This window comes from Manis pentadactyla, chromosome 13, assembly GCF_030020395.1.
Source record: "Manis pentadactyla isolate mManPen7 chromosome 13, mManPen7.hap1, whole genome shotgun sequence".
NCBI lineage: Eukaryota > Metazoa > Chordata > Mammalia > Pholidota > Manidae > Manis > Manis pentadactyla.
In genome coordinates this window covers 84,777,445-84,803,405 of record NC_080031.1, presented here as the reverse complement: position 1 = coordinate 84,803,405, position 25,961 = coordinate 84,777,445, and the positions used below count along the sequence as shown (strand labels likewise).

General features: G+C 42.5%; 1 protein-coding gene across 1 annotated transcript in view; it reads left to right on the top strand.

Annotated features, from left to right (window-relative positions):
* The first annotated feature begins 21,142 nt into the window (after positions 1 to 21,142).
* The window catches only part of HSD17B4 (hydroxysteroid 17-beta dehydrogenase 4), a 78,685-nt gene continuing 73,866 nt past the window's right edge, over positions 21,143 to 25,961 (top strand). The window contains exons 1-2 of the mRNA XM_057490722.1: positions 21,143 to 21,301; positions 25,424 to 25,477. Coding sequence (XP_057346705.1) covers positions 21,244 to 21,301; positions 25,424 to 25,477 — 112 coding nt within the window. The 5' untranslated portion in view covers positions 21,143 to 21,243. The remainder of the gene's footprint in view (positions 21,302 to 25,423; positions 25,478 to 25,961) is intronic.

Below are 25,961 nucleotides of genomic sequence, written 5' to 3'. Positions count from 1 at the left end.
CACAAAGCCGCTCTTGGCTCCCCACTCACTTGGGCCTAACGTCAGCAGCCGCTAGTAGTTCTGATGCCTGACGAATACCAATGACTGGATAATGTGGATGATGAAGATGATGGTGTGGCCTCAGTCCATCCTGAAATATAAGCCCCTGAGGCACCTCCCACCCTCTCTACCTTCTCGATCCATCTTTTCAAGGGAGTTAGAGCTGCCTTAAGGAGAGCTTCGGTAATGGGGACGTGGTCTTTCGAGAAGTAAGACTAATGAGTTGGAGACGGGATCAGACTTCCCTGCAGGGCGGTGAGCCACACCATCAGCCTCTGGGTATCCTGCAAGGAGAGGCATTCTTGTGGCCTTTGGGTAACGGGGGAGGCAAACACCCAGCCCCAGCCAGCTCCCCGATCTGTAACAGCAATAGCAGGCTTGCTGGCAGTTATCATTTCAAAGCCCTTGTACACAAGTGCGAGTGGGTCAAGGGAAACCTTGATGGAAGTTCTCAAAGATGATAAATGTGTTCTCTGTTCCAGGAAGGAGGAAGTGGCACATTTGGGGTTATCTCAGTCGAGATTAGTTCTTGCAGGGACAGAATGACTATCTGTGAATTTAATCCTTTCCTGTCTTCTTCTGAATGTTTGGGCCCTTCTGCAGATGTCTTCTCCTGATCCTCTTGGGACTCAGACTTCCCCACCCTGAACACAGTGTTGTTGCCATGAAGCGTTTACTATGGGCTAACATAAAGCTGTTGGCTGTTTTGTATTGTGCTTTCTCACTGTGAGATACGTGGTGTCGCTCTCTGCTTTACAGAAGAGACCCACTGACAAGATAAGAACATGTCCCAGCCACTCAGCTAGTCAGTGGCAGAGCCGGGCTGGAACTCAGGACTGACATGGAGAGCCCAACTCTCTTTGCAGCAACCTGTGGCTTCCAGAGTGGGTAGGTGGCTGGGGTGAAGCCGTAGTATTCCCCTGTGGTGCCAGATGTTCAACTGCAGAATGTTCTGTGCTGGGTCAAAGAAAGCTGCTGTCAGAAAATGATCTGAATCACCTCAGCCTTGTCCTTACCTATGTAAGGCTAGGTGAGGCTTGTTCATGCACATCCAAATTAGCTGACTAATAGTTAAACAACTAGTTTGGTAAGGAAAGTGGGACAACTGAGATCCTGTCATCATGTCCTCAAATCAGATGACTGGATTAAGCCTGCAGATGAGGGAGCCTTTTACTGGCTGTGACCTTGCGAGGTTACTTATTTTCTCTGTTTCTTATCATCTGTTAAGTACAGATCATTGTAGGGCTTACATATAATCCAAGTAAAGCTCTTGGGGAAAGAAGAGTGCCTAGCATATAGTAAGTGCTCGATTCTTGTTGGCCCCCTCCTGGCCCTCCTCTGGCTCACCTGGAGTGTGTGGAGGTGCTGGGGATGGAGCCGGCTCTGAGCGGAGGCTCGGTCTCTGAGCTGAGATCCACTGTAGCCATCATCTAGACTGTTTTATGAAGGAGGACTCTGACACACAGGGCTTAAAATTTAGGAGACGTGCTTAATCCTTGGGGCATTTTTAAATTAGCAGTTTATATTTGAGGGAGATGCAGATTTAGAGTTAAATGTTAATCTTCATTTAGAAAATGTTCACTCACTGTCATGTTGCACCTTTCTCTTGACTTTTGGAATATAATACCATGTTCAGCCGAGGGTACCAGGGCTGTGCTAACAGGTTCACCCAACCCAAAACCAAATTCCATCGTCCGGGTCTGCTGGCTGCCTCTCATGCCCCAAAGCCTGGCTGAGATCGTGTCCTTGGTGGACTCCAGCGCTAAGAAAGCGATTGGTCTGTTCTTGCTGTATCACCCTTGTCCCTGGCTGTAGATTCGACATAAATATCATGTACGTGATATGTAAACCATACGGACACCGTCTGAGAAGAGCCATTCTCCTCTGTTAGCACTTCAGGATAAGCTGGAAACTTCCGAGCTACCTTGCCTCTGCCTCCTGCAGTCTCTGTTTTAAATCCTGGGATCGCCAAGGTCATGACGAAGTGAGTGTAGGGGAGGAGGGATGAGGGCAGAGAAACAGCAGTCATTATCTGGAGTACAGGAATTGTCCTGATTTCTAATGTTATAGCTGACTGTCATTCCATGTGCCTGGCGTTCAGCTGAGACTATGGTTAGCCAAGGCCCCAGGCTAGTAGGACATCAGGACCTATGCTTCTATGCTGTGCTCACCTACATTTGCTGCTCAGCATCCGTTCTTCTTCTACTGCTAATATCCTGGTGTTTCTTTAGGAGAACCACCGGTCCCCAGCTTAGTCTAGGAGCTGCTGTCCCCTCTGATGGCACACGGGCACATGAGCTGGTCTGTCCAGTCAGAGCATTTCATTCCCTTTGAGTCGGGTTGATTCAGGGATGCACAGTAAGGCAGCCATGCAACCAGCCTCAGCTGTAGATCATCGTAGGCCTTTTGCTTGGGAACCATCTTCCCACTGGACTTGAATCTCTCAGGCTATTAGTCCAAAGCTTCTGGCAGCCAGTGTGCTTGCATGAAGAGAGAACCAGCGTGAGAGAGACACGGATCTGGAAAGCACGAGATGGAGAGAAAGTGATCTCGATGCTGTTATCTAAGGGGGAGCTTTCACCCATGGCTGCAGGCACCCTTTCTTTGGACTTCTGCGATTTCAAGAGCCATTATGTTAGATATTTTTGCTTAAGCCAGTTTGACTCAAGTTTCATTTCCTTATAACTTAAAGAGTTCTGATTAATGTAAGATGATTGTTAGATTGGTTTTGCATTCCTTGTGGGAAGTCCTTGCTCTTGTAGAGAAGGGAGAACCTAAGAAACCTCTAGTTCCAGAAAACTTTGTCAAGAAACAGACTAGTGGGGACAGACCAGCTAGAACTCAGAATTAAAGTCTACCTGGAAGTATTGTGAGACTATATTAATGCAAATTAAGGTTTATTGTTTTCGGGCATTTGTTATCACTTATTAAAGTATTTTTGGAGGCTGTAAAGTATCCTCAGATTGAGAAAACAGATGTTGCAGTTTAAGCTGGGGAAAGCAATTTCATTTCTTTAAGCCTCAGTTTCCTCATCTGTAAAATGGGCATATCCAGAGTACCTATCTCAAATAAGCATTAAAGGCACATAAAACACTCAGAATGGGATGTCTGGTACATCCTCAACAAGTAGAAGCTATCACTATTAATATGCTCTGAATTTTTCCTTCTTGGATTGTATGATAGATCATATATCCTTGAGCCAGAATTGAATCAAAATAATGTAAAAGCACAGACTCTCTAGAAAGAGGATACTAGGCATATTAAACATTCCCTAGGCCGCCTAAGATTTGTTTGCTAGCTTTTTCAAGTTGGTCGGTAAAGGGAAACCTAAGTACTAGTTATTTGCAGTGAAGAACCAAGTTAGCCAATGGTTTTCCCTTTAACAGCTTTTAAGGCTGCTGCTGTAAGTTGTCAATGGCTTCTGATGGAAGTATGAGTTCAGGCCAAGCACTAACACTACCTCCTGGGCACTTAGGAAAAAACAAGCAAACACAAAATTTAAATAAATACACACACACAACACCAAAAGCCTAATGCAAACTAATCTTTACTTAGTATTATGTGCCTGGCACTATGCTAAACTTTCTCTGTGGATCACCTTGTCTCCATCAGAGCTCTAGAAGGTAAAAATTGTTCTCACCATTTTACAGGTGAGAAAAGTCAGGCTCCAAATGAATGGCCTGTGGAAGGGCACACAGCTGGTAAGTGGTGGAGCTGGATAATAGCCCAGGCTGCCTAAGTCCAGCATCTGCGCTTCTAGGCCCCCGCGCACCCTTGCTGTGCACCCTCCAGTCTAGCAGAACGGGGGTCTACATTCCAGCTCCGGAGCCTGCCTTTGTTCTGCGCAGGTCTGAGAGCTTCAGGCGATCTCGTTCCCAAGTCAATAGCTCCAAGATCACCCAGGAGGCTCATCATGGGATTTTCCAGGGGCAAGCTACAGCCTGGGGGCAGAACTGAATCCTTTTGAGGAGAAAGAATGTCTTTCTTGGGAAGAACTGTTCTGTTCTCATTGTATCTGCTTGTTGCTCTGAACATGTGGAGAAGATGTCTCATTGTGGAAGGACAATCACAGCTTCCTAATGAAGCATTTAATGATTGATTTGATTGGATGCAGTAAGTATGGGAACCAGATATGGGTAAAAGTCATCTACTCTTTATATATCATTTTAAATACAATGATGAAAGAAGGAAATAGAGATGTTTACTGGAAACGAATGATTTATTTTATGTGAAAGTTGTATAGATAAGGTGCCTTGTTCTAAGATGGATTTAAAATAGTGGTAATGAACACCTTTCACCACCCTGATGATCCTTGAAGTTTCCCCAGTCACTATGATGGTTTTAGCCACGGTCTTTGTTATTGCAGTCAGATGTCATTGGCTCAGTTTCTCCCTGTAATGTGTGTGTGTGTGCAAAGGTAGGTGTGTGTCGGTGGGTGGTGTGCCTGTGGTGCATGCGTATGCGTGTGAGTGACTTGGTAACACAGGAATTAATGAAAGATATGAGCAGAGACAGAAACAGTATTGAGCAAATGGATACTAATGACCATTATTGCAGAGCAATAACCAATGTGTGGTTGCTGAGAGGCCACCACACCGCACAATGCCAAGGGCTCCATTCACACTCTATGCAGACACCCAAGGTTCCCTGGAAGCCAAATGGGCCTCTGCTGGGAGACAATGAAAGGGAATGGCTGAAAAGTGGTAGACATGAGGAAGACATCTTGCTTCTCAGCTGTCCAAAATTCATTTACTCTGTTTTAATAGCTTCCAACACCAACTGGAAATCTGCTCTTTTGGTACTCTCAATGCAGGTGGAGCTCATTTCACCTCAGTTCTAAAGGCAGCAGGTGATGTAGGTCTGACCAGTCAAAGCTTCATACTCCCCTGACTGCAGAGATGGATAATAACAAGCCGCTGGGACTCCATGCTCCTTTGCTAAGGCTCTTGAGACAGACATTGACATAGTGACTACTCAGTCTGGCTACAAGCTGGCCTGCTTCTCACAAGTTCCTGAGTTTTGGGGGCCTGATTGTCAAAGCATATTGACTCAGGCAGATCTAAAGCTGGGAAGGAACATGTATACAATGGCAGGAATACAAGTTTGTGGTGAGTTGGAGGCGTAGCTTTCTGCGTAATGAGCATTGTATAAGAGGGACCAGTCTTAATGGCAGAAGGGTGTTAGGGAGAGGAGTTTGGGAAATTGCCTCCTGAGATGTTCTGGATCTAAAAGCTGCTGGAGGATTCCCAGATTCAGGATGGGATGCATCTCCCAAGTTGCAGAAAGCTGCCCCAGCTTTCGGAGTCGGCTGTCCTGCAGGGGCCCGACTGTAATCTGACTCCTTTGCCCACTGAATGTTTTCATGGCAAAAGATTTAGCCCTCGCTCTCCGGCCAGCCACCTGGTCACCTCCAGCCTTTAAGGAATCTTAGTCATTTTTTTTATTTTTCCATCTCCCATCTTTTCTCCCACCACACCAGAGGCTTTGCCTCTGACTGTGTTTAAACTAAATTTACATCTCCAATCAGTACAAGCACTTAGAATTTGGAGAAGAGTTACAGAAATCTAGTAAAAGAATGAACTCCTCTGGCAGACATTTGGTAATGTGTTTTCAGTTTTTTTTCTTCTGTAGTTTGGAAACCTGTTGTGTTGAATCCAGGTGCATTAGTAAGCATCAGCCGGGACTCAAGGAATTATATTTCTATTGTCACAGTCGTAACTTATCTATTGTACTTACTCCTCCCTGTACGTTCTGCCTGCAGCATCTGACTAAGTCGGCTGAGGGAAAACTTAGTCAGCTCGAGTCACATTATTCTTTTTTTCCAGGCTGTGCTAACAATGAAAAAAAAAAAAGTCCCCAAATACCCTGTATGATAATTAGGTATAATGTGCTACCATCTACAAGGCTTGGAGTTTTAGAACGTCCCTGGGGCGCGGAGGACTCCGGAATGATTGTGGATTAGAACTGGGGATTTCTATTTATGTCATTCCAAGAAAGGTGTGTTTTCCCAAGCTCTAAGTTGGACCTTCCTCTGTTCACTGAGCGCTTCCTGCAAGCCTTTGTGAGTTCCTCAGTGGCCTCTGTATTACCTAGATGCTTTGGTGCCTTGATGCATTAATTCAAGAATTGCTTGAATCGCTGAACATAAGGATTCTCGTAAACCAGATTTGGGCTCTGGTGGCAAATCAGAGGGCGGAGGCAGGCACCGGAGAGTGCCTTCGGCGTGAGACAGGAACCCCCTTCTGTGTGAATTAGGACCGGGGAGGGTTCCTCGGAAAGTCAGTCTGGAACAGCAGCAGGATCAATAAGCAGTTCCCAGCCACAGTTTCTCCCTCTTCACAAAGGTCTGCAGATATTGGCCCTGCCGCTGGCCGGAAGAAAGTCTCTGGATTATTAGAAGGGAAAAGAAGGTGGGGAGATAGAAACTGTGAAAGTTCTATTTTCTCCCGTACAGCAAAGCCTAGACTTGAAAGCCCGGAATGAGAGGCGTCTGTGGCTCTCTACTCCCCCTTGTGGTGATGGGGTGCCATTGTTTTCTACGTTGGAGACTTCCATGTTTCCGCCTGAGGCAAAAAGCACCAAGTTGTTTAACATGAGAACATATTTAGGTTGGATGTAATAATCCAATAAGACAAAGAGCAGAAGATCTATGCTGCATTCGGACACATCTTTCAGAGAGTGAAGGAATTCAGCTGTTAAAAGTTGTAAATGAGCACGATCCACTCTTCCCACCAGGAGATAGTTTTGCAAATACTTTTTCCATCAAATGTCAGGCTAGCATAGTGATTTAGGATCTGTGGAGGAAAGAAAGCACCCTGAGAGTAAGTAATGTAAATTTTCCCCACAAAAAATAGAAATTTAGGGTTCTGAATATGTATGTGCTATATCATATCATGTATATAAGTGATATATGCAATGATACTGGAATTATTTTATTTATTGGGTGTCTTATCCTCTATCATATACTCCATTCTGCAGCACAAAGAAGAGTGGAACAAATGACACATTTAATTGGGAGGTCCCTTTTTTGAAAACCTGAATGGGATGGGCAGCTCTCCAAGAAAATGTGCCAGAAATAGGTTCTGTTTTTCCAAGGAAGTGATTAAAGTGCTGTGCACTGCTTTAGGATCATTGACAATAGGGCCAAGTGCATCCATTTGTTGTTCAATAGCTTTTATGCTTCAATAAATCATGCTACATCAAAACGAGTAGACTCTCTTCAGGCACGTTCTTTAATTGGCCTGGCTGCTTTGGCACAGTCAAGGTAGCAGTATGCATTTGCTTTCCCTCATGTGGTGTGCGACTTCCTAGATGGCTCCTATGATCCTCCCTTCTGGGTAATCACTCCCCCTGAAGTGTGGGCACGGCTTACTGACTTGTTTCCAGTGAACTGAATGCCACAAAGTAATGGGATTACTGCCAAGATTAGGTTACAAAAAGATTATGGCTTGTCCAGACTTGGAAGCAACCAAAATGTCCTTCAGTAGGTGAATGGACAAATAAGCTGTGGTACATCTAGACAATGGAGTATTATCTAGCGTTAGAAAGAAGTGAGCTATCAAGACATGAAAAGGCATGGAAGAAGTGGAAATGCGTATTCCTAAGTGAAAAAAGCCCATCTGAGAAAGCTTCACACCATATGATTCCTACCCCATGACATTCTGGAAAAGACAAAACAATGGAGATTATAATAAGATCAGTGATTGCCAGGGGTCAGGGAGAGGGAGGGATGAATAGACAGAGCCCAGAGGGTTTTTAAGGCCTTGAAATGACTCTGTATGGTACTACAATGGTGGAAACGTGTCTTTATACGTTTGTCAAAACCAGTAAAATGCACACCAAGTACAAACCCTGATGTGACGATGATGTGTCAGTGAAGGCTCAGCAGTTGTGACAGATGTACTGCTTGGTGGGGGCTGTCGGGTGGAAGGTTGTGCATGAGGAGGGGTAGGGGCTATGTGAGAAATCTCTGTACTTTCTGGTCAATTTTGCTGTATACCTAAAACTGCTCTAAACAATTAAGTCTGTTGAAAAAAAAAGACTAGATTCTGTCGTGAGTGCTTTCTTGTGCTCCCTCATTTGCACACTCGGAGGGAAGCCAGCCGCCAGGCTGTGAGCAGCTTTATGGAGAGGCCCCACTGGCAGGAACTGGAGGTCTGCCAGGGGCCATGGGAGTGAGCAGAAGTGGGTTCTCCCCCAGATGAGTCTTGAGGTGACCGTTGCCGCAGTGGACATCTCGAGAAGAGACATTTTGAGAAACTGAGCTTGAAGTACCCAGCCAAACCATGCCCAGACTTCTAACCCATTGAAACGGAGATAATAAAGTTATTTTAAACTATCCAGGTTTTGTAGTAATTTATTCTGTAGCAATAGGTAACTAATATACCTGTTAATCTAACTTTCACATCAAATGTTGAAGAGATTCTTTAATATGAGACTCTGAGGAGAAGGAATAAACCAGAGTTCATATCAGGAACTCTACGCACGGTTAAGCATAAATACAGTAGACCTTTGAACACCACCAGGGGTAGGAGCACCACCCTCCTGTGTGGTCAAAAGTCCATGTGTAACTTTTAACTCCCCCAAAACTTACCAGCCAAGTGCCTACTGTGGACTGGAAGCCTTACCAATAACATAAATAGTCAATGAACATGTATTTTGTATGTTATGTGTATTATACACTGTGTTCTTACAATAAAGAAAATGTTTTTTCAAATGTCACCAATCTCCACAGTTTTCCAATGTATTTATTGAAAAAAAATCTGTGCATAGGTGCACCCACACAGTAAAAGCATGCTGCTTATAGGCCAGCTGTGTAACCAACCGAGTTATAATCACTGTGTTGTTCTGGAGTAAGCTATCCATCCCTCCTCATAAAATGAAGAAAATTAAGTTTTACTCAGCACTGACTGTTTACCAAGTACTTAAATGATGTTTTTTAGGAGGAGATTTGAGTAGTTAAATAATTTATCTAAGTCTACATAGATATAAAAGGAAAGAAAAGGGATTAAAATTCAGGTGTCACTTTCAAGTAAAAGTAACTTGTATCCCTCGTCCCAGAAAAGAACTTTTCCTTGCATTTTCTGATTCTGTGTGCTCCACTAATCTGGGTTAAAAAGTTAGGACTTCCTCACAGTTCACAGTCATAGTGGAATGTTCTATAGATATTTTTCTCAGTAACTGATAGAACAAGCATGCAAAATGTCAGTAAGGATATCAAAAACTTGAATAATATTGTCTACAAATTTGACCTACTGACCATATATAAAACCCTGAGCCCCAAACTCAAATTACAAGTTTTTCTTAAGTACACATGAAATCTCTACTAAAATTGACCACTTGGTGGGTCATAAAGCCAACCTCAATGTATGTTAGAATATGTTCTCTGATAATAATGCCTTAATAAGCTCAAAATCAGTAACAAAAAGATTACTAAAAAAATCCCCTTATGTTTGATGGTAAGTAAGATATCTGTAAATAATTCCTGTACCAAAAGGAAATGATAATAGAAATAAGACAGCATTTTAAACTGAAAAACCTCAGAGTTTTCTAGCAGTGTATGATAGAAGGCAACAAGAAGCACGGTTGTGGATTGTAATGAGCCGCGGAGTCTAAGCAAGACAGAACAGGGGACAGAAAGGGGCTGAGCACTGAGAGAGTCCCGAAGTCATGCATCGAAGGGAGGGCGATGGGGAAGAATTTCGCAATGGGAGTACTTCAGCTGGAAAGGTAGACTGTTTGGACCCGAGATCTCAGAAGTGGTAAATGGTAATGAATGTGCCCAGGGTGTAACCATGGGAGAAAATGCCAACAGCTGATTGGATAGAAAAAGTCACCGAAAGTGAGAGCATTAAGTCATTAGGAGGGGACAGGATGATCACGCACACAGATCTTGAAGTGCCCAACAGAACAAAAGGCGATGCACCGTGTGATGCACCGTTGTGAACAGGAAGGTGGAGGATTGAAAGCAATGAGCCATGAAAGTGGGTGGTGAGACCCAAGTGGCCCAAGTGTCAAAGGAGTAGGTGTAAAAGATAAGCCGAGGCTACTCCTAAAGCGCATTTCCTCAGGTACACTCTATAAAGGCCTCCATGGCAGTAGCTCACTCCATCCTGAAAACAGTTTTCATTGTTGGTACAAGGCATGGGGTTATGGGCTGCTTGCCGCTGGAAGAAACCAGCCAAGGGGCTGACCCCTTGTCTGGGTTTGCTCAGCTTCACAGTACAGCTCTACTTAAGATGCCTCCCCTTAGCATTCTCAGCTCTCTAAGAGGTTTGCTCACTGTGCTATACACATGGCTGCTTGTGGTTGTTCGGAGGAAGAGACACATCCTGTAACTCAGGTTTGGGTCTAAAGCAGGCTTCACAAGCTGCGCAGACACTGTGTTTTCTTTTCCATGGTGCGTCTGCTTGTAATTGGGTGGGTTTTCAGTTATACAATACATGGGATTTTATGGAGTTTTAATTGTTTAAAAATTCATTCATTTGTGTAATTATACGAATATATTTTGTATATATTTGTGAAAAAAGATAAAGCAGAAGTCCCCTTGCTCTTTGCCGTGGTTCCCAACGCCTGTCCAGAACTAACTGGATGTGGGGTGGGGTGTTCTTCCTGGGTTTTCTCTCTGCATTTACTTCCTTGTAAGTGTCCAGAGGGGAATATGTCATTTTGAACATCAGATCATTTGCTTCCCTGATTTTCAAGGGTTTCCTATTATTTATTTTTTTATTTTAATTTTCTTAGTAATATAGATATATATATTTGCATTAAAGTATCAATATACAATCTTATGTTGGTTTGGAATGTATATCACAGTGGTTCAGAAGTCCCTGTGAACAACATGTATTGTGATTACAAATTATTGTGCCCTTTTATCTCCCTTTCACCTCTGTACCAGCCCAACCACTCCCCCTTAGTAACCAACTAGTCACTTCTCAGTATCTATTAGTTTGTTTTTATATTCTGCAAATAAGTGAAATCATATGGTATTTGTCTCCACCTGTCTTATTTCACTGAGCATAATACCCTCTAGCTGCATCCATGGTGTAGGAAATGGCAGGATACCTTTTTTATGGCTGAACAATATTCCATTGTGTATATGTCCCACATCATCTTTATCCTTTCATCTACTGATGGACTCCATATCTTGGTTATTACAAATAGTATGGTGATAAACATAAGAATGCATATATCTTTTCAAATGAGGGATTTTTTTTTCTTTGGGTGAATTCCTAGCAGTAGAATTAGTGGGTCAAATGGTATTTCTATTTTTAGTTGTTTTTTTTTTAGGTATTGAATTCTGTTGTTTAGCACAGACTGCAGTAGCTTTCATAGCAAGTGAATTTTTAAAAACTACATTATCATTCTCCTTAGGAATGTTTTTGATTGTTTAAAAAACCTTTCTAATTTAACAACAATTACAATGTAGCCACAGATCATATTAAGAAAATGATTGTCTAATATATCAAATGCTTACTGAATTCACTAGGGAAATTCAGTATAGCAGAAAATATCCTTTCTTCACTATCTTATTCTTTCTTCTTTTCTCCCTTTTAGGAGTTTTCATTAGAGAAAGCCATGTATTCAATGATACAAACTAGGGATAATGTTTCTTTTCATATAAGTCTGTAATTCTTTCTTCAGTAGATGAGATTTTGGCTCTCCTTGATGATCAAATGAAAAAAACTCAGAAAATCTGAGGCTCACCTTTCATAAAACCATTTGAAAAATAGATCAAGGTATGTCAAAATGATAACTCCCCATCTTTTTCCCAAAATCCCCCTATTTTCAGTTTTTTGAGGAACCTCCATACTGCTTACCACAGTGGTTGTACCAATTTGCATTCCCACCAACAGTGTGGGAGGGTTCCTATTTCTCTGCATCCTCACCAGCATTTGTTGTTGCTTGTCTTTTGGACGTTGCTGTTCTAACTGGTGTGAGGTGATATCTCATTGTGGTTTTAATTTGCATTTCCCTGATGATTAGTGATGTGGAGCACCTTTTCATGTGCCTGTTGGCCATTTGTATTTCTTTTTTGGAGAAGTGTCTGTTCAGGCCCTCCACCCATTTTTTGATGAGGTTATTAGGTTTTTGGGTGTTAAGCATATGAGTTCTTTATATATTTTGGATGTTAACCCCTTATCAGATAAAATGTTTTATATTCTCCCATATTTAGGATGCCTTTTTGTTCTGCTGATGGTGTCCTTTGCTGTACAGAAGCTTTTTAGTTTGATGTAGTCCCACTTGTTCATTTTTTATTTTGTTTTCTTTGCCCAAGGAGATGTATTCAGAAAAAAGTTGCTTATGTTTATATTCAAGAGATTTTTGCCTATGTTTTCTTCTAAAAGTTTTATGGTTTCATGACTTATATTCTGGTCATTGATCTATTTCGAGTTTACTTTTATGTATGGAGTTAGACAATAATGTAGTTTCATTCTCTTACATGTAGCTGTCCAGTTTTCCCAACACCAGCTGTTAACGAGGCTATCTTTTTCCTATTGTATAGTTATGGCTCCTTTATCATATATTAGTTGACCATATATTCTTGGGTTTATATCTGGACTCTCTATGCTGTTCCATTGATCTATGGGTCTGTTCTTGTGCCAGTACTACATTGTTTTGATTGCTGTGGCTTTGTAGTAGAAGTTGAAGTCAGGGAGTATTATCCCCCCAGCTTTGTTCTCTCTCAGAATTGCATTGACTATTTGGGGCCTTTGGTGGTTCTATATGAATTTTAGAACTATTTGTTCTAGTTCCTTGAAGAATGCTGTTGGTATTTTGATAGGGATTGCATTGAAATGTAAGGATTTCCTATTATATTTGGAAAAAATCCATACTCCCAACTGTGGCTTTCCAGACTCCACACAATCTGGTCCCTGCTTACCTCTCTGACTTCCTCATGTGCCAGAAGGTGAAAAGGTGTTCACCCCACAGAGCTTTGTATGTGATGTTCATTCTGCTTTAAAAGCTCCATTCCAGTCCTTGCTTGACAGGTTCTTCTCCATATTCAAGCCTCAGTTCCAAATTCAACTGCTCATAAGCCTTTCCTGAATACCCTCTCTCAGTGAGACCTCTTTCCCTCTCCTTCTTTCCTTGGATTCCAATCTCTTGTGAATCCTGTTACCTTATTTATGGGAGCAAAACTCTACCACTAGTGTCTGGATCCTCACTTCATTACATGCTGGCTAAGTTACTTAACCTTTTTGGGCTCTAAGTTTTCTACCTGAAAACTATAGCACCTACTTATAGACTTATGAAATCAAATGAGCTATTATTTGTAAAACAGTAAAAAATGGCTAGAACATATTGAGCTCTATTTAATAAATCTATACGTATTCTTAGCACTTGCTATTATATGGAATCATTTATTTATTTGTCTGTTTATTATGTCTCTTCTCTAGAATGTGAGATCTGTAAGTGCAGGGACCTTGTTTGTCTGTTTTGTTCTTAGCACCAAAAAGGTGCCTGATTCACAGCACCCTTAATAATAAAGGTTGAATGTATCAGTGTTCGAATCTCACCTCCTGCATAGGGTCTTTGTGCACAGGAGATAAATTTAAAATGGAAATATGGTCCTGCTTTTATTAAAAGCTTTTAACTTTTCTACAATGACCACCACTAACTGCTATCATCACATCTTGTGTTGTTATACTGGAATGCATCTAACTCCTTTAATACCCCCAAAGTAGGATTAACCCAACTGCAATTCTCTCATGTGTCTTACTATTCCAAAGAGCACAGAATAAGATCCATAAGGTCTGTGTAGCAGCAGCCACACCCCCACGATATTTAGGAAAACACTAGCTGCAGTTATCACAGGCAAAAACATTTCCACATTCCAGTATAATCCAGATCTATATTGTAGTTGCCAGCCCATTGATTTAGGATTATCTGGGGGATGGAGAAAAGAGAAAACCTTCTATATTGTAGTTGCCAGCCCATTGATTTAGGATTATCTGGGGGATGGAGAAAAGAGAAAACCTTCTTGTTTGAGCTTGCCAGCTTCCCAGTCATACCGTGCCAGCTGGCCACAGACTGTGAACCTAAACTCAATTGGGAAAAATCTTGTGTAAAGAGGTCAGTTGTGCTTCCAGGTTCTCCTTTGCAAACACTGTGCAGGCTTTTCCAGCTGTGTGGTAGCTACTGTCACCAGCATGAGCTGCTTCAGAGGCCCAGTGAAGGCATACTGACATAAACTTTCCTATTCCAAAAGATACAAAAACATTTCTTTCCTGTAAATATTTTCTTGCTGCCTCAGGTCCAACCTGGGTCATCTATCCAAGGCTAAGAAACAAGATAGAGGAGAAAAAAACTGAGTTAAAAATCTGTTAAGTTTCTACTTGTTACACTGATCTTGAGAAAAAGCCAGGTCTACAATGCTTCATTCCTAATGCTAGCAATGGGTGTGAAGTTCATGCAAAGGACATCTGCTTTTGCAGCATAGGGTCCCCTTGAGAGCTTCTTGTGACCCCAGGAAAGAAATTTCGATTTCCATCCAAGACTTGATTCTGACTCACACAATATGAGTTTCTGGAAAGGTGTGTTGATTCCAAAATGAATCTGCTTTATTAAACTCAGCTACTGTGATCTACAAGTGCCATATTGGCTGGCACAACTGGAGTCTCAAACCAGCTACAGCTCAGTGACAGCTCCAACCAGCCACGGTGAGTACAGGTTTTCATTTCTCTTTGGCATATTTTAATTCCAGATAGGAGTTTCTATCTGACGCCACATTGCGTACCAGTATGTTCAGTGTGGACCTCTCCTTATTGCCTACTCAATGCTCTGCACCTGCAGAGTTAGGAAATGCAGGCTCACAGGAAGAAAGAAAAAAGAAAAGAAAAAATGACAAAACAGGGTATGCTTGACCCAGTGCCCAATGCAAGGGATCTCTAAGCTGGCCACTCCTTGGCCCAAGTGGTGGTCTGCACTAAGCTTCCTGTTGGGAAGGAACGGACAGAAAGGAGACGGCTGAGCCTCTTACCCGCTGAGAAGCAGTCTTGACTGGATTGTTGATCCATGTGATGGAAGAGAGGAAGCAGGAGAAAGCCCACTTTTATAAGTAATGGAAGTGAAAGAGAAATGGTGTGGCTTGGTTAGTGCCTTTTGAGCGTGGTATCCTCACCCGGGATTCAATGTAGTTCAGTAAATGTCTCTGGCTTTCTTCAATCAGACCGGCCATTCTTCCTTCTCTGGGGTGGGGAGCATACTAAGGGGGCCATATGAGAGAGGGACTAGGTATGTCCCCTTGTTTATTGTCAGCCAAGGCTGGAACGTGGCTTAAGGAGCCCCAAATTTCCCCTTCTCCCCAAGCAGAGATTGGTGCTAGATGATACTGTCAAGAAGGCACTTTCTAACAATATTCTTTCTGTGTGGTGTCTGGCACTATTGCGCTCTCTCCCGTCCACTCTCCTTGAATGGACACTGTGATTTTCTGGTCATTGTCACTGCTCCCACTGCCTTCTCCTGGGTCTTTACTGTTGCATTTTCTCCACCTGGGTCTTAAGTGTGGGAATTCCCTCTTCTCTTCCTCCCTTCCTCTGTGTCTCTCTCACTCTCTGCACGCACATTCTGGTTGGATAATGTCATTCACCTCCAAAACTTTAGCTCTCTTTTCATGTTGGTCTCATTTGCAACTTAAATCCACATAGCAAACCAATTAATCAATCCCATCTCTGTTGTGCTGATTTTTCTACCTGTTGCTCTCAACAAACTCACTCCTCTGCTGGAGACCTTGGTGTGTGCAGTGACTGAGATGAAGGTCCTATCAGTATTCCTCTGGGCTTCCCTATTCCAATTAATGGCATGCCAACCTAAATCCTTCAAGCCCAGATGAAACATCTCCTCCTCCTTGAGGTCTTCCTTGACACTTCAGTTAGAATTGTGAGCTCTTTTCTTTGTACAATACATTGCTTATTTTTCTTTTTAAACTGGATTTGTCAAGATTTTTGAAGGGCATGAGATTGTACCTTATTTGCAAGCTAACTAATTTACCTAGCATAGATCAATGGATTCTGAAATAGGATTGAGACAAAGGGTTGTATTTCTCCCAGCACAGCATGCTCTGCAAGTTTCAAGTCTGCATTGCTTGTCCCTCCCACATTCTATGGGTAAGAGGTAGAAGGGTCTAGGTGGATGAAGAGCATGTCAGGGCAGAGGAATTCCAAGTTTAGGGAGCCTGGATCTTTCATAATGGCTGCAAGCCAACCCATCTGACCCTTGTTCTGGAGAGAGACATTCTATCTCTTATACTGGACAGATATACCTGCCCTCTGTTCTATAAAGAAATACTGTATCTTTCAAAACTATTCATTATACAAACATCCTTGAAAAGGTAGTCTGGGACGAATGGACAGTTTGTGTTTCTTGTCATAAAATGAGCAGAAACAAGGGAAACACATGTCTTTCTATAGGATTCATCCTGTTGTGTTATATTGACTATTGTATTTTTTCCTATGTCTCAAATATAATTCCTTTGATATCAGCAGCTGTGGTTCTTTCAGGAATATTTTGAAAAAAAGATACCCCAAGTTTCTCCCTTGTCCAGATGGAACCCATTAATAGAACAAGGTCTTCTGGGCTGTGACTGGGCTACAGAGACCCTACAAGGACTGGGGGATGGGTTAGGCATGTATCTGTTTGAAATTATTGCCATAATGGCAACTTCAACCATGACCAGTCTGACAAGAATGATACTTTAGGAATAATTGTATCACTCATGGTTCTTATTCACAAGCAAGAGAAACTGACTCCCGCTGATTCAAGTAGGGAAGGACTACTAAAAAGATAGAGAGTAGCTGACAGAATCTCCAGGAGGGCCAGGGAGTGAGCCAAGGGGCTCTGCAGCTAGAAACTAAGCCTACATCATGCCAGAGATGGTTTGATGATGATATCAATACCCTTGCAGCTGATGCTAGATGCTGTCACTTGTCTGACACCACTGCACATGAGTCTTGCCCACTCCGACTACAACTGACGTCATTGCTGCTCCCACCATCTGTCCCCAGAATGGATTCTGTATAGTTTGTCATCCTCCCCAACCCAATGCAAAGCCTTGGGAGGAAACATCTGATTGAGAACTTAGGTCATGTGCCTTGCCTGGTTACAAGGGAGATTCGGACAGTATCTGGCATTTTCAGCCTCTGAGGTTGGAATTAGGTGGAGGCATTCTCCAAGTATAGGAAGTGGGTGCAGAGTCTGAGCAGCAAAAAAAAGAACATTGTTTCACAGTAGTATCCCTTCACGCTTACCCAGCTCTCTGTACACCATTAGGAATAAGCCATAAGGCTTAGTGTCTTCCTTAAAAACACTTTAGAAAAGAGACATCCATAACTTAGGAGGAGGTTTGACCAGCCAGACATATGAAGTAGAATTCTTACTGGAAAGGGGATGGAGAAAGACTAGGAAGGTGGATGATAGGGGGTGTGGTCTGCCTGGGATCTTCAGGGACCCAACACCCCTTGTCTTCTTCTGGGGCCTGGGCCTGAAGAGGATAGATGCCCCAGTCAGTTCTGACTCAGAGCCATGCAGTGGATGCCTTGTAGTAACCTTGAATCATGATAGGGTGATGCAGCAAACAGCAGAGGCCTTATTGGTTTATGTGATGAGTGAGCTGCAAGTCCCATTCCTGACTGTCTTCCCTGGATGGCATGGAAGAGATATATAATTGATATATAACTACATCTGTATATATCAGCTAAAATTTAAAAACAAATATATATTTAAAATTTTTTATTTGAAATAAAACTCACCTAAAAGTTGTTTAAATAGTTTAGAGTGAGATAATGTACATCAGATTCCTAAACTCACTCACTGATGAAAATATAATTCAGGGGCCAAGTACAGGTGTGTTGAGGACCACTGAGGCCTCCTAATTATGCAGAGAGGTTTAATCAAGTTTTACCAATGCCACAGGCTATCGGTAGCTGGGAGGAGAAGCAGAGGCCAGCATAGCTTGAAGGATCACCCCTACCCCTTGCCAAACCTTTCTTCTATGCTAAGGTGACATTTAGGCTGGAAGGGGGAAGAGGGAGAAATCCTGAAAGATAGCATTTATCCCAAACAGACTGAGTTGCCTTTAACTGGCAAGTTTAAGTATCTTTTTCTGCCTCCCCTCCCATATGAATGAGGACTCCAGAGAAAGAACATTAGAGAATAATCTACACTGTGAAAATTAAGAAAGGGAAGCCTACAGTGGAGGTGGAAGGAGAACAGGGGGAGCTCTCATGCCTCCCAACTCCACCTCAACTGCAGACCCCACAGGAAGGAAGAAACAAGACACCTTGCAAATCATACTGTTTCAGCTGCTTTACTGCCCAGCAAGAGGAAGATTTCTGTGAACCTTGGCAACAGCCCAGCCAATAGGAAGCCATGATAGGTGGGACGCCCAGTTTCCCCCAATGGACTTTTTGCAAAAAACACTGTTCCTTTTCTTTGCTCTCTGGACTTGCCTGTGGTTTTCACATAGCTATCACCAATTGAACCCATTTTTGCTGGAAAAATAACTGACAGTTTTATTTTTAAAGTTCATATCTAATATGGAAATACTCTTTGCAGTGTATTAAATTATACTCATCACTCAACTTTCATGACTAACCAGTACTACCTCTCACTCTCATTCGTATTTATTTGGGCACCTACTGTATACTAAGCACTTAAATTTACCTATCCCGGTTGGCTCTGGTCTGGGACTAATCAGTGCCTGATTGTGAGTCTGGGAAGTGGAGGACTGGCTCTGTAGCAACGACTGAGAAAGCCATAATTTGCACTCTCCTGTTGCAGGTTTGTGTCAGAATACATCTCATGGTGGTGAAAACTGGACTGATTTTGCCTGTACGTTTCTGAAAGTAAGAATAATGTACAAAGCCTTTTTTCCTTTAGTCTCTTCCTTCCTTCCTTCCTTCCTTCCTTCCTTCCTTCCTTCCTTCCTTCCTTCCTTCCTCCCTCCCTCCCTCCCTTCCTCTTTCCTTCTTTCTTTCTTTCTTTCTTTCTTTCTTTCTCTCTCTCTCTCTCACAAGAGGAAAGGGTTACTGATTAAGCAAGGAAGATTACAACACAAACTGAAACAGATATCCTGCCATGGAGATATGGGCATTTGCACAGGTGGAGCTTGGCGAAAGGGCTAGTGCACAGCTCACAAGCCTGCCTGGTGACATCTAATTTGAGGAAACTGGCTTTGCTCAATTGCCATACCTCTGTCCTTCCTTGGCAGTGAGAGAGTCGCAGAGACCAGTGTTTACTGAGTTGTGACACAGGCTTATCCTTGAGCCTAAGATTACCATATGGCTGTTGCCCAAGGCTGACTTTTATAGCGTGATACAAGCCTGGACTCGAAAAGCTCCTGAGAAGGCTGTCGGACCTATCTCATAGCCACTATACAAAGAAGTTTGCCATTGGTACGAGCAAAGGTTGGTATCACGGGTAGATAAGACACATACAGAGCAAAGGGCAGCAGAAGCTCTGGCTGGGGAGTGGAAAGAGCGCTCCATGTGGGCGAGGTCCTGGTGCAAAGTGCTGACAGCGTGGCCTCTTATCACCTGGGCCTTCTTAGCTTTTGGTCCAGTGTCCTTGAGGCCAGCCCTCCTGGGTTTCAGTGAGCACCGGAATTCAGAGGTCAAACGTCCGAAGGCAGATGTGGACAGTGGCTAAGAGAGCAAGGTGCTGGCTTAAGGATGTGCTTTCGGTGAAAGAAAAAACTGTACTTTGGAAATTTAGGCTTGAGTTACAGACTTTTCTTGCTCTGCCTGAGCACTGAAACCAAACTTGGAGCTCTAGAATCATAGCTCTCCACTATGCCTCTCCAGCCATTGTTTCACTTCACTTTCCAAACGCAGTTTGCCCAAAATCAGATTACATTCCCTTCCAAAGCTTCTCTTCTCCCACTATTTCTTATTTTGGTGAATGGCCACCATAACCTAGATTTTCAAGCCAGAAATATGGGGGTTATTTTCAGTCATTCCTCTCTCACATCCACATCCAATTAATCACAAAGACCTGACTTCATTTCCAAAAATATCTCCAAATTTTCCCTCTTCAACATTTCCTCTGACTTATCTGAATGCTATAAATTTTTCCCACTAGGTTTCTGTCTGTTTTCCTGGAACACCTCCAATAAACCCTCAATAATAGGGCATAGTGATCTTTCTACTATGTAAATGTGTCCTCTGGAGTAATCTTGCTTAAAACCATTTGCAGCACAAATTTAAGACACCTAAATGTGTCTTAAATTCTGTTTACTTCGGTGGCCTTACTCTGCACTCCTCCCCGCCCCCAAAGAACCTCTGCCCCCCACAGTCTAGCTAGTATTTCTATTACTTGTAACGTCTTCTTTTATTTGCAGAGTTCACTTCTTAAAGTTATTTTAAGCCATCTCCACTGGAAAGGTTTCCTTTTTTCTCCCCAGCAGAGATATGGTCCATTTATTCTGGCACCATTACTCATTTTGTGCCTATTTGTCATGAGTTGTAGAATGCTGCAACTCTTATTAAATAACTCTGAATAGCTCTGAAGGACCTAATCGTTCATCTGTGAATTTATGCCTACCACTCATAGATACTTAATGCTACATGAATGAATTACAACATATGACTGTTCTTAACATACAAAGGCAAAAACCATATAGGACAACTTGGTTGAACTGTTTTTTTGTCCCCTGGGATTCTATTTCGGGCCATCAGTGTGGGGATCCCGACTCTGCCTTTTTGACACTTCCTAGATCATTCTCCTGCAGGAAGTTCAGGGATTATATCCTGAGAAATCTGTACCCATTGGTATGGGTGCCTTTCCTTCTTAGGGGCTATTTCTGAAAGCCCTTTAAGAATAGAGACTATGCCCTATTTCTCTAAGAGAGCGCCTGAATCCAGAATGCGCTTGTTGAGTAAATGACAAAACGATGGGTGAATGGACAAACGCAAGGTGCCGAGTCAGTCATTTTACCACAAAGGTTCCAGTAACTTCCACTTCCAGCCGCAGAAACTGCCACTTGGCCCATCCTGCAAAAGGTTTCCCGGCGACGGGAAGCACGTTGGACTACATTTCCCAGAGTTCCAAGGGACAGTCCCCCCCACACCGCGCGCAGGCGCACTTGGGAAACGACGGCCTCCGGCTCCTTCTCGAAAACTGGGAAGTCACTCCCTCTCTCCTCCCTCTGCTAAGGTCTGAACTCTAGCGTTTCTGCCTGCGTGTGTGTCGCTGCTGGCCGGACTCATGGCTTTGCCGCTGAGATTCGACGGGAGGGTGGTACTGGTTACCGGCGCGGGGGGAGGTGAGCACGAGAAGGCTGGAGGGCGGGTGCCCGAGACCCCCTTTTTCGGGCCGGGGAAACGCGCGCAGCGTCTCTGTGGTCCCGGCGTCGCGGCTGCGGGCGGCCGTGAGGGGGCGGGAGGGGAGCGAGCGAATGAACCCGGTGAGGACGGGAAGCGGTTGTTTTCGGGGCGCCGAGTCTGCGAGGAGGGAGAGGTGGGGCTGGCCAGCCCTGAGGGGGAGCCACGAGCACCTAGTCACCCAAGTGCAGCCCGCTTCGCCGCGGGGCTTGCGGGAGGAGAGAGGCCGGGCTGGGCTGTGGGTTAAAGGTCTTCCTCCCGCTCGTCTGTGCGCTTCGATTGAGACTCTTCCTGCCGGTAGACACTGAGGCCGCCGTCAGGTCAAGGTTGCAAAGAAGAGGTCGAGGGACTGGAATCTCCCCCAGAGGAGTACGGACGTCATACGCTTGCGTTTGAAAAGTCGGTCGTTCGGTGTTTCGTTCCCTCTGCCTGAAGTTTTTAAAGCTCTTGAGAGGGCTCTCTTTAACGAGAGCGCGTGATAAGAACCTCCTCGCTGGAGTTGGTGTGCTCGAAGCACTGCACTCCAAGTCCACTGACATCTGGGCACGGGCTTGCAGGAGTCAGGCAGGTGATAGAGGATCCAAAAGGGAGTGGGTAGGGAGAGTAGGACCTGGGAGCAGAGACGTTTCTGAAGTGGGCCAGATTTTGCCATATGTCAGGAGAAGCAAAATGGAAATTTGTTGCGTGAAATCATCCAATTTTTGAAGGACGAAAAGTTAAAACAAGCCACTCATACCTATACTGATGCTCTGCGGTGAGGTTTTACACCATATCCTGTCAGTGAATGGATGGCTTCTGTAACCTCCATGAGCAGCGATCTTGATGTTATGTGCCTTTGATTCCCCACTGGTAGTTCTTTATACGGAGAATAGACCTAATGCACGATTCATTTAAATTGTAATATTAAAAGTCACAAATCCTGTCAGTTAATCCGTGTGAACTTTTACATCTCCAATGATAAAATGGAGTCTAATGCCTAAATCCAGAAAGCACTTGTTGAGTAAATGACAAAACGATGGGTATTTCATAAAATACTTTTATTATTAATTGGTGGCCAAGTATTTTATACTCACAGCTATATTCATTCCAAAACGATCATATGTTTTTGGGAAAACATTTTGTTTACACTTTGCTTTCGATGGAAATAATTACATGATACACTCAGTGTTTTAAACCTCCTTTGACAGTGATTCACTGTATGAAATACATTTTTATACCGGGACCCAGTACACACACACACACACACACCATCTATACTTGACACAAGTTCATGCATGGTACAGAGTGAATGAAGTGCACTCTGAAACTTTCTATTTTGTTTCATTAAGTAGATGCAGATTGCAAATCACTAAATTGATTTTGTGAGGCATTAATGAGTTGTGACTAGATGATTATAATTTAGTACTTCCTGTTCATAGCTGGTCCGTATTTTAAAGAGTCCTGTAGATGAAATTTCCATTGCCTGGATTATGTATGGTACATTTACTAGCCATTAGCATAAGTACTGATCTGAGGGAATCGTTTAATTTTAGAGTGAAGTTGAGACTGTCATAGGCCATCATTGAGGAAGGGAGATACTCCAATCATGGAGATTATTGTCCTTGAGGTCTTGGGGTTCTCAGAGATCCATACCTATGGAAATTGAAGCAGTGCTGAGCATCCCAGGAGGGTGTTTATGAATGCCTGCTGGGCTTGTGCCTGGGAATTAGTTTGACTCCAACCCACACATGTTCTAGAAATGACTAGAAATATCTCTGCACTATTCAGGCATTGTTTGCTAGCTTGGAATATAGAATAGTTTAATGGCAGACGGAGAAGGAATTGTTCAGACTTGAGGTAAACAATTTTGCCATGGTTGGTAGTATAACAGGGAAGTTTGTATTTATTTCTGATTGTAGGTCTGGACAAGGTTTAGAATTGTCCAGACTTGAGGTAAACAATTTTGCCATGGTTGTTAGTATAACAGGGAAGTTTGTATTTATTTCTGATTGTAGTGGTTGTTGGGATGTAACTGTGAGAGTGGTGGAGCAGGCAATGGAAGAAGTAAGTCTGGCCATTAGGAATTTGAGATGGTTATAAAACAGCAACTTGTAGATCTGGGGATAATGAGAAGTGTATGAGTAGTTGGAGATTCTGGTGGCTGGGGAGAGATTTTGAAATCATTTGAATTCCTTTGATTGGTAAAGCTAGAAAGTGAAATAGTCTAGGAAGCTATTCTCAGAGGCTCTTGGTTAACTTAAAGTAGAGAGGAGTCTTAACCACTGTTTGGAGCACTGAAATAGCAGTTTAAAAATTAACTGAGATTTGACAGTGCTAAAGGATTAAAGATTAAAAAAAAATAGAGGAGAGAGGGTGATTGACAATGATTAGGTATATGGGAGAAATTTAAGATAGTATTTAAAATGATTAAGACAAAATGGAAGCTGTTGGATTTAACGTTTTGTGCACTTTAACTATAAAGCTGTGCTGGGTGTTGTGGGAAATGAAAAAGAGTGACATATTCAATCTCAACCTTCAAGGACCTTCTAGTTTGAGGAAGCAGACTAATGTAGATAAAGTATTTTAATAATGTTTATATAAGCACAGATACAAAAACATGGAAGGACCCTTACCAATCAAATATTCAATGGGCTATTGGTGTTAGAGGGAAAAGGCAGGAGACTCTCACTTTTTATTTTATGTGCAGATTCGTGTACAGTTTGGGCCTTATGATAAACATAGATCAGTTATCTTTTGAGAATTGTACGCTTGGTTTTAAGTTGAGACAATTCTCTGATTAAATCAATCTGTACTAGAGAACTACCCCATTCCTTTCAGCAGATGATTTTCTACTGTTTCCATGATTTTTGCATTCTCTCATTTGATTTCTCAAAAAACACTTTAGAACAACTGCTTTAGCCTTGATCTGATCAAATATGAGAAGACTTGAGTTCCTATATTGGCTGAATTCTCTCTTATCCATTCAGAATAGATGAAACTTTAAAATAAATTATTTGGTGATATCTTTTAGTTTTGGAAAACTTTATATTTTGGGTTCTTTTTAAAAGAGCCTGATAATTTAGTCATCTCAATTTGTTATTTGTGAACTTACTTATCAATTAGTTTAAATTAAATTTAAACTGCCAATTAGATGTATCAACTTAAGTTAAAAAAAGTGTACATGTTAAAACAATCTAAACAATAACAATACAAGATAGCCTTCATCCCCAATTGCTAGTCACCCAGTTCTGTTCCCAGAGGTAAGCACTAGTTGCTAGTCTCTCATATATTCTTCCTAAGATATTCTATGTCAATAAATGTATGTAGGTATGCTTCCCTTTTTGCATGTATAAATTTACACCTCATACCCATCAGAAGAAATCTAATATTTTTTGCATTTGGTGATTGTGTAGTTAAGTTCCAGTGCAGGATATAGAAATGACAAAATCTTTGAAGCAAGGAAAGGTTTTAACACAGGCAGTGGGTTTTCTGCAGTTTCTCTTGGAATAGCTTGCAGAACAATGTGGAACTGGTCCTCTAGTGGAGCCCCGCTCTCTGAGGCTCCCTTTGGAACTGCACAGCCCACACAGCCACTAGACTCCAGGGATCTGTCTGGAGAATGGAAGTGGTCATCCAGAGATGAGGGGGTTAGATCAAGAAGCTGCCGCTCCGTCCCTGTTAGTACCTTGGAAGCTTCAAGAAATCAGCTTCTTAGCCAAGAGCAGCAGCCAGAAGTCACAGTAAGATGGCTTTGGCCTCATTTCTACCTTACAGATTACATGAAAATGTATTCAGTGGTAGAACCTAATTCACATTGAGCATCCTAGCAGCTAAGTGGAATGGTAGGAAATGATAGGTAGAAGAGGTGAAAACTGTAGTTTTAAGCTTTCCAACCTCTGCATGTAGAAGAGGGTGAAAAAGGAGTTGTAGAAGAGTTGGAGTGGAGGATGAGAGCACCAGGGAGACTGCTGGTGTAATGTACTCAACTGCTCACCAGCTGCATTAAAATAGGGATTGAGTTGGGTGGACCAAAAAAAATTATGCTAATATTTGCTCAACTTGCTGTTTATTTTGTTTTTCTTTAGGACTGGGCCAAGCCTATGCCCTGGCTTTTGCAAAAAGAGGTGCATCAGTTGTTGGTAAGTTGACAAATTTTTCTTTTTGATCAGTAGCTGGTAACTAAAGTACCATCTTCACAAGCCAGCCACCTTTGTGTTTATAGCAAATAGTTTGTCACTGTTCATCAGTAATTTTTTTCTTCTGCCAGCAAAATTTTTCTCCCTTGAGGCTGATGTAGTATAGCTTAGTTTTAAAGTAAACTTGCAGTTTAACAGTATTAGTAAAGATGGGTAGGCATTTATTATAAAAAGAAAATTCTTGAATTCAGTAAATTATGGGCTGTGATTTTTTTTTTTAAGCTAGAATGAATCCCAGGTACAAGGTGAATCCCAGGAAATATGAAGATATTGATAAGAGTAGGAAATAAGTACATCTTGAGAACTGGAAGTTTGGAGTCAGGGAATCCAAAGTATGGTTTTTAAAAATAAATTCATCAAGATTTTTCAAATGGAAATGCTTTACAATAAATTAAACATTTTTATTTAAGGGGGCAGTCACATGAGT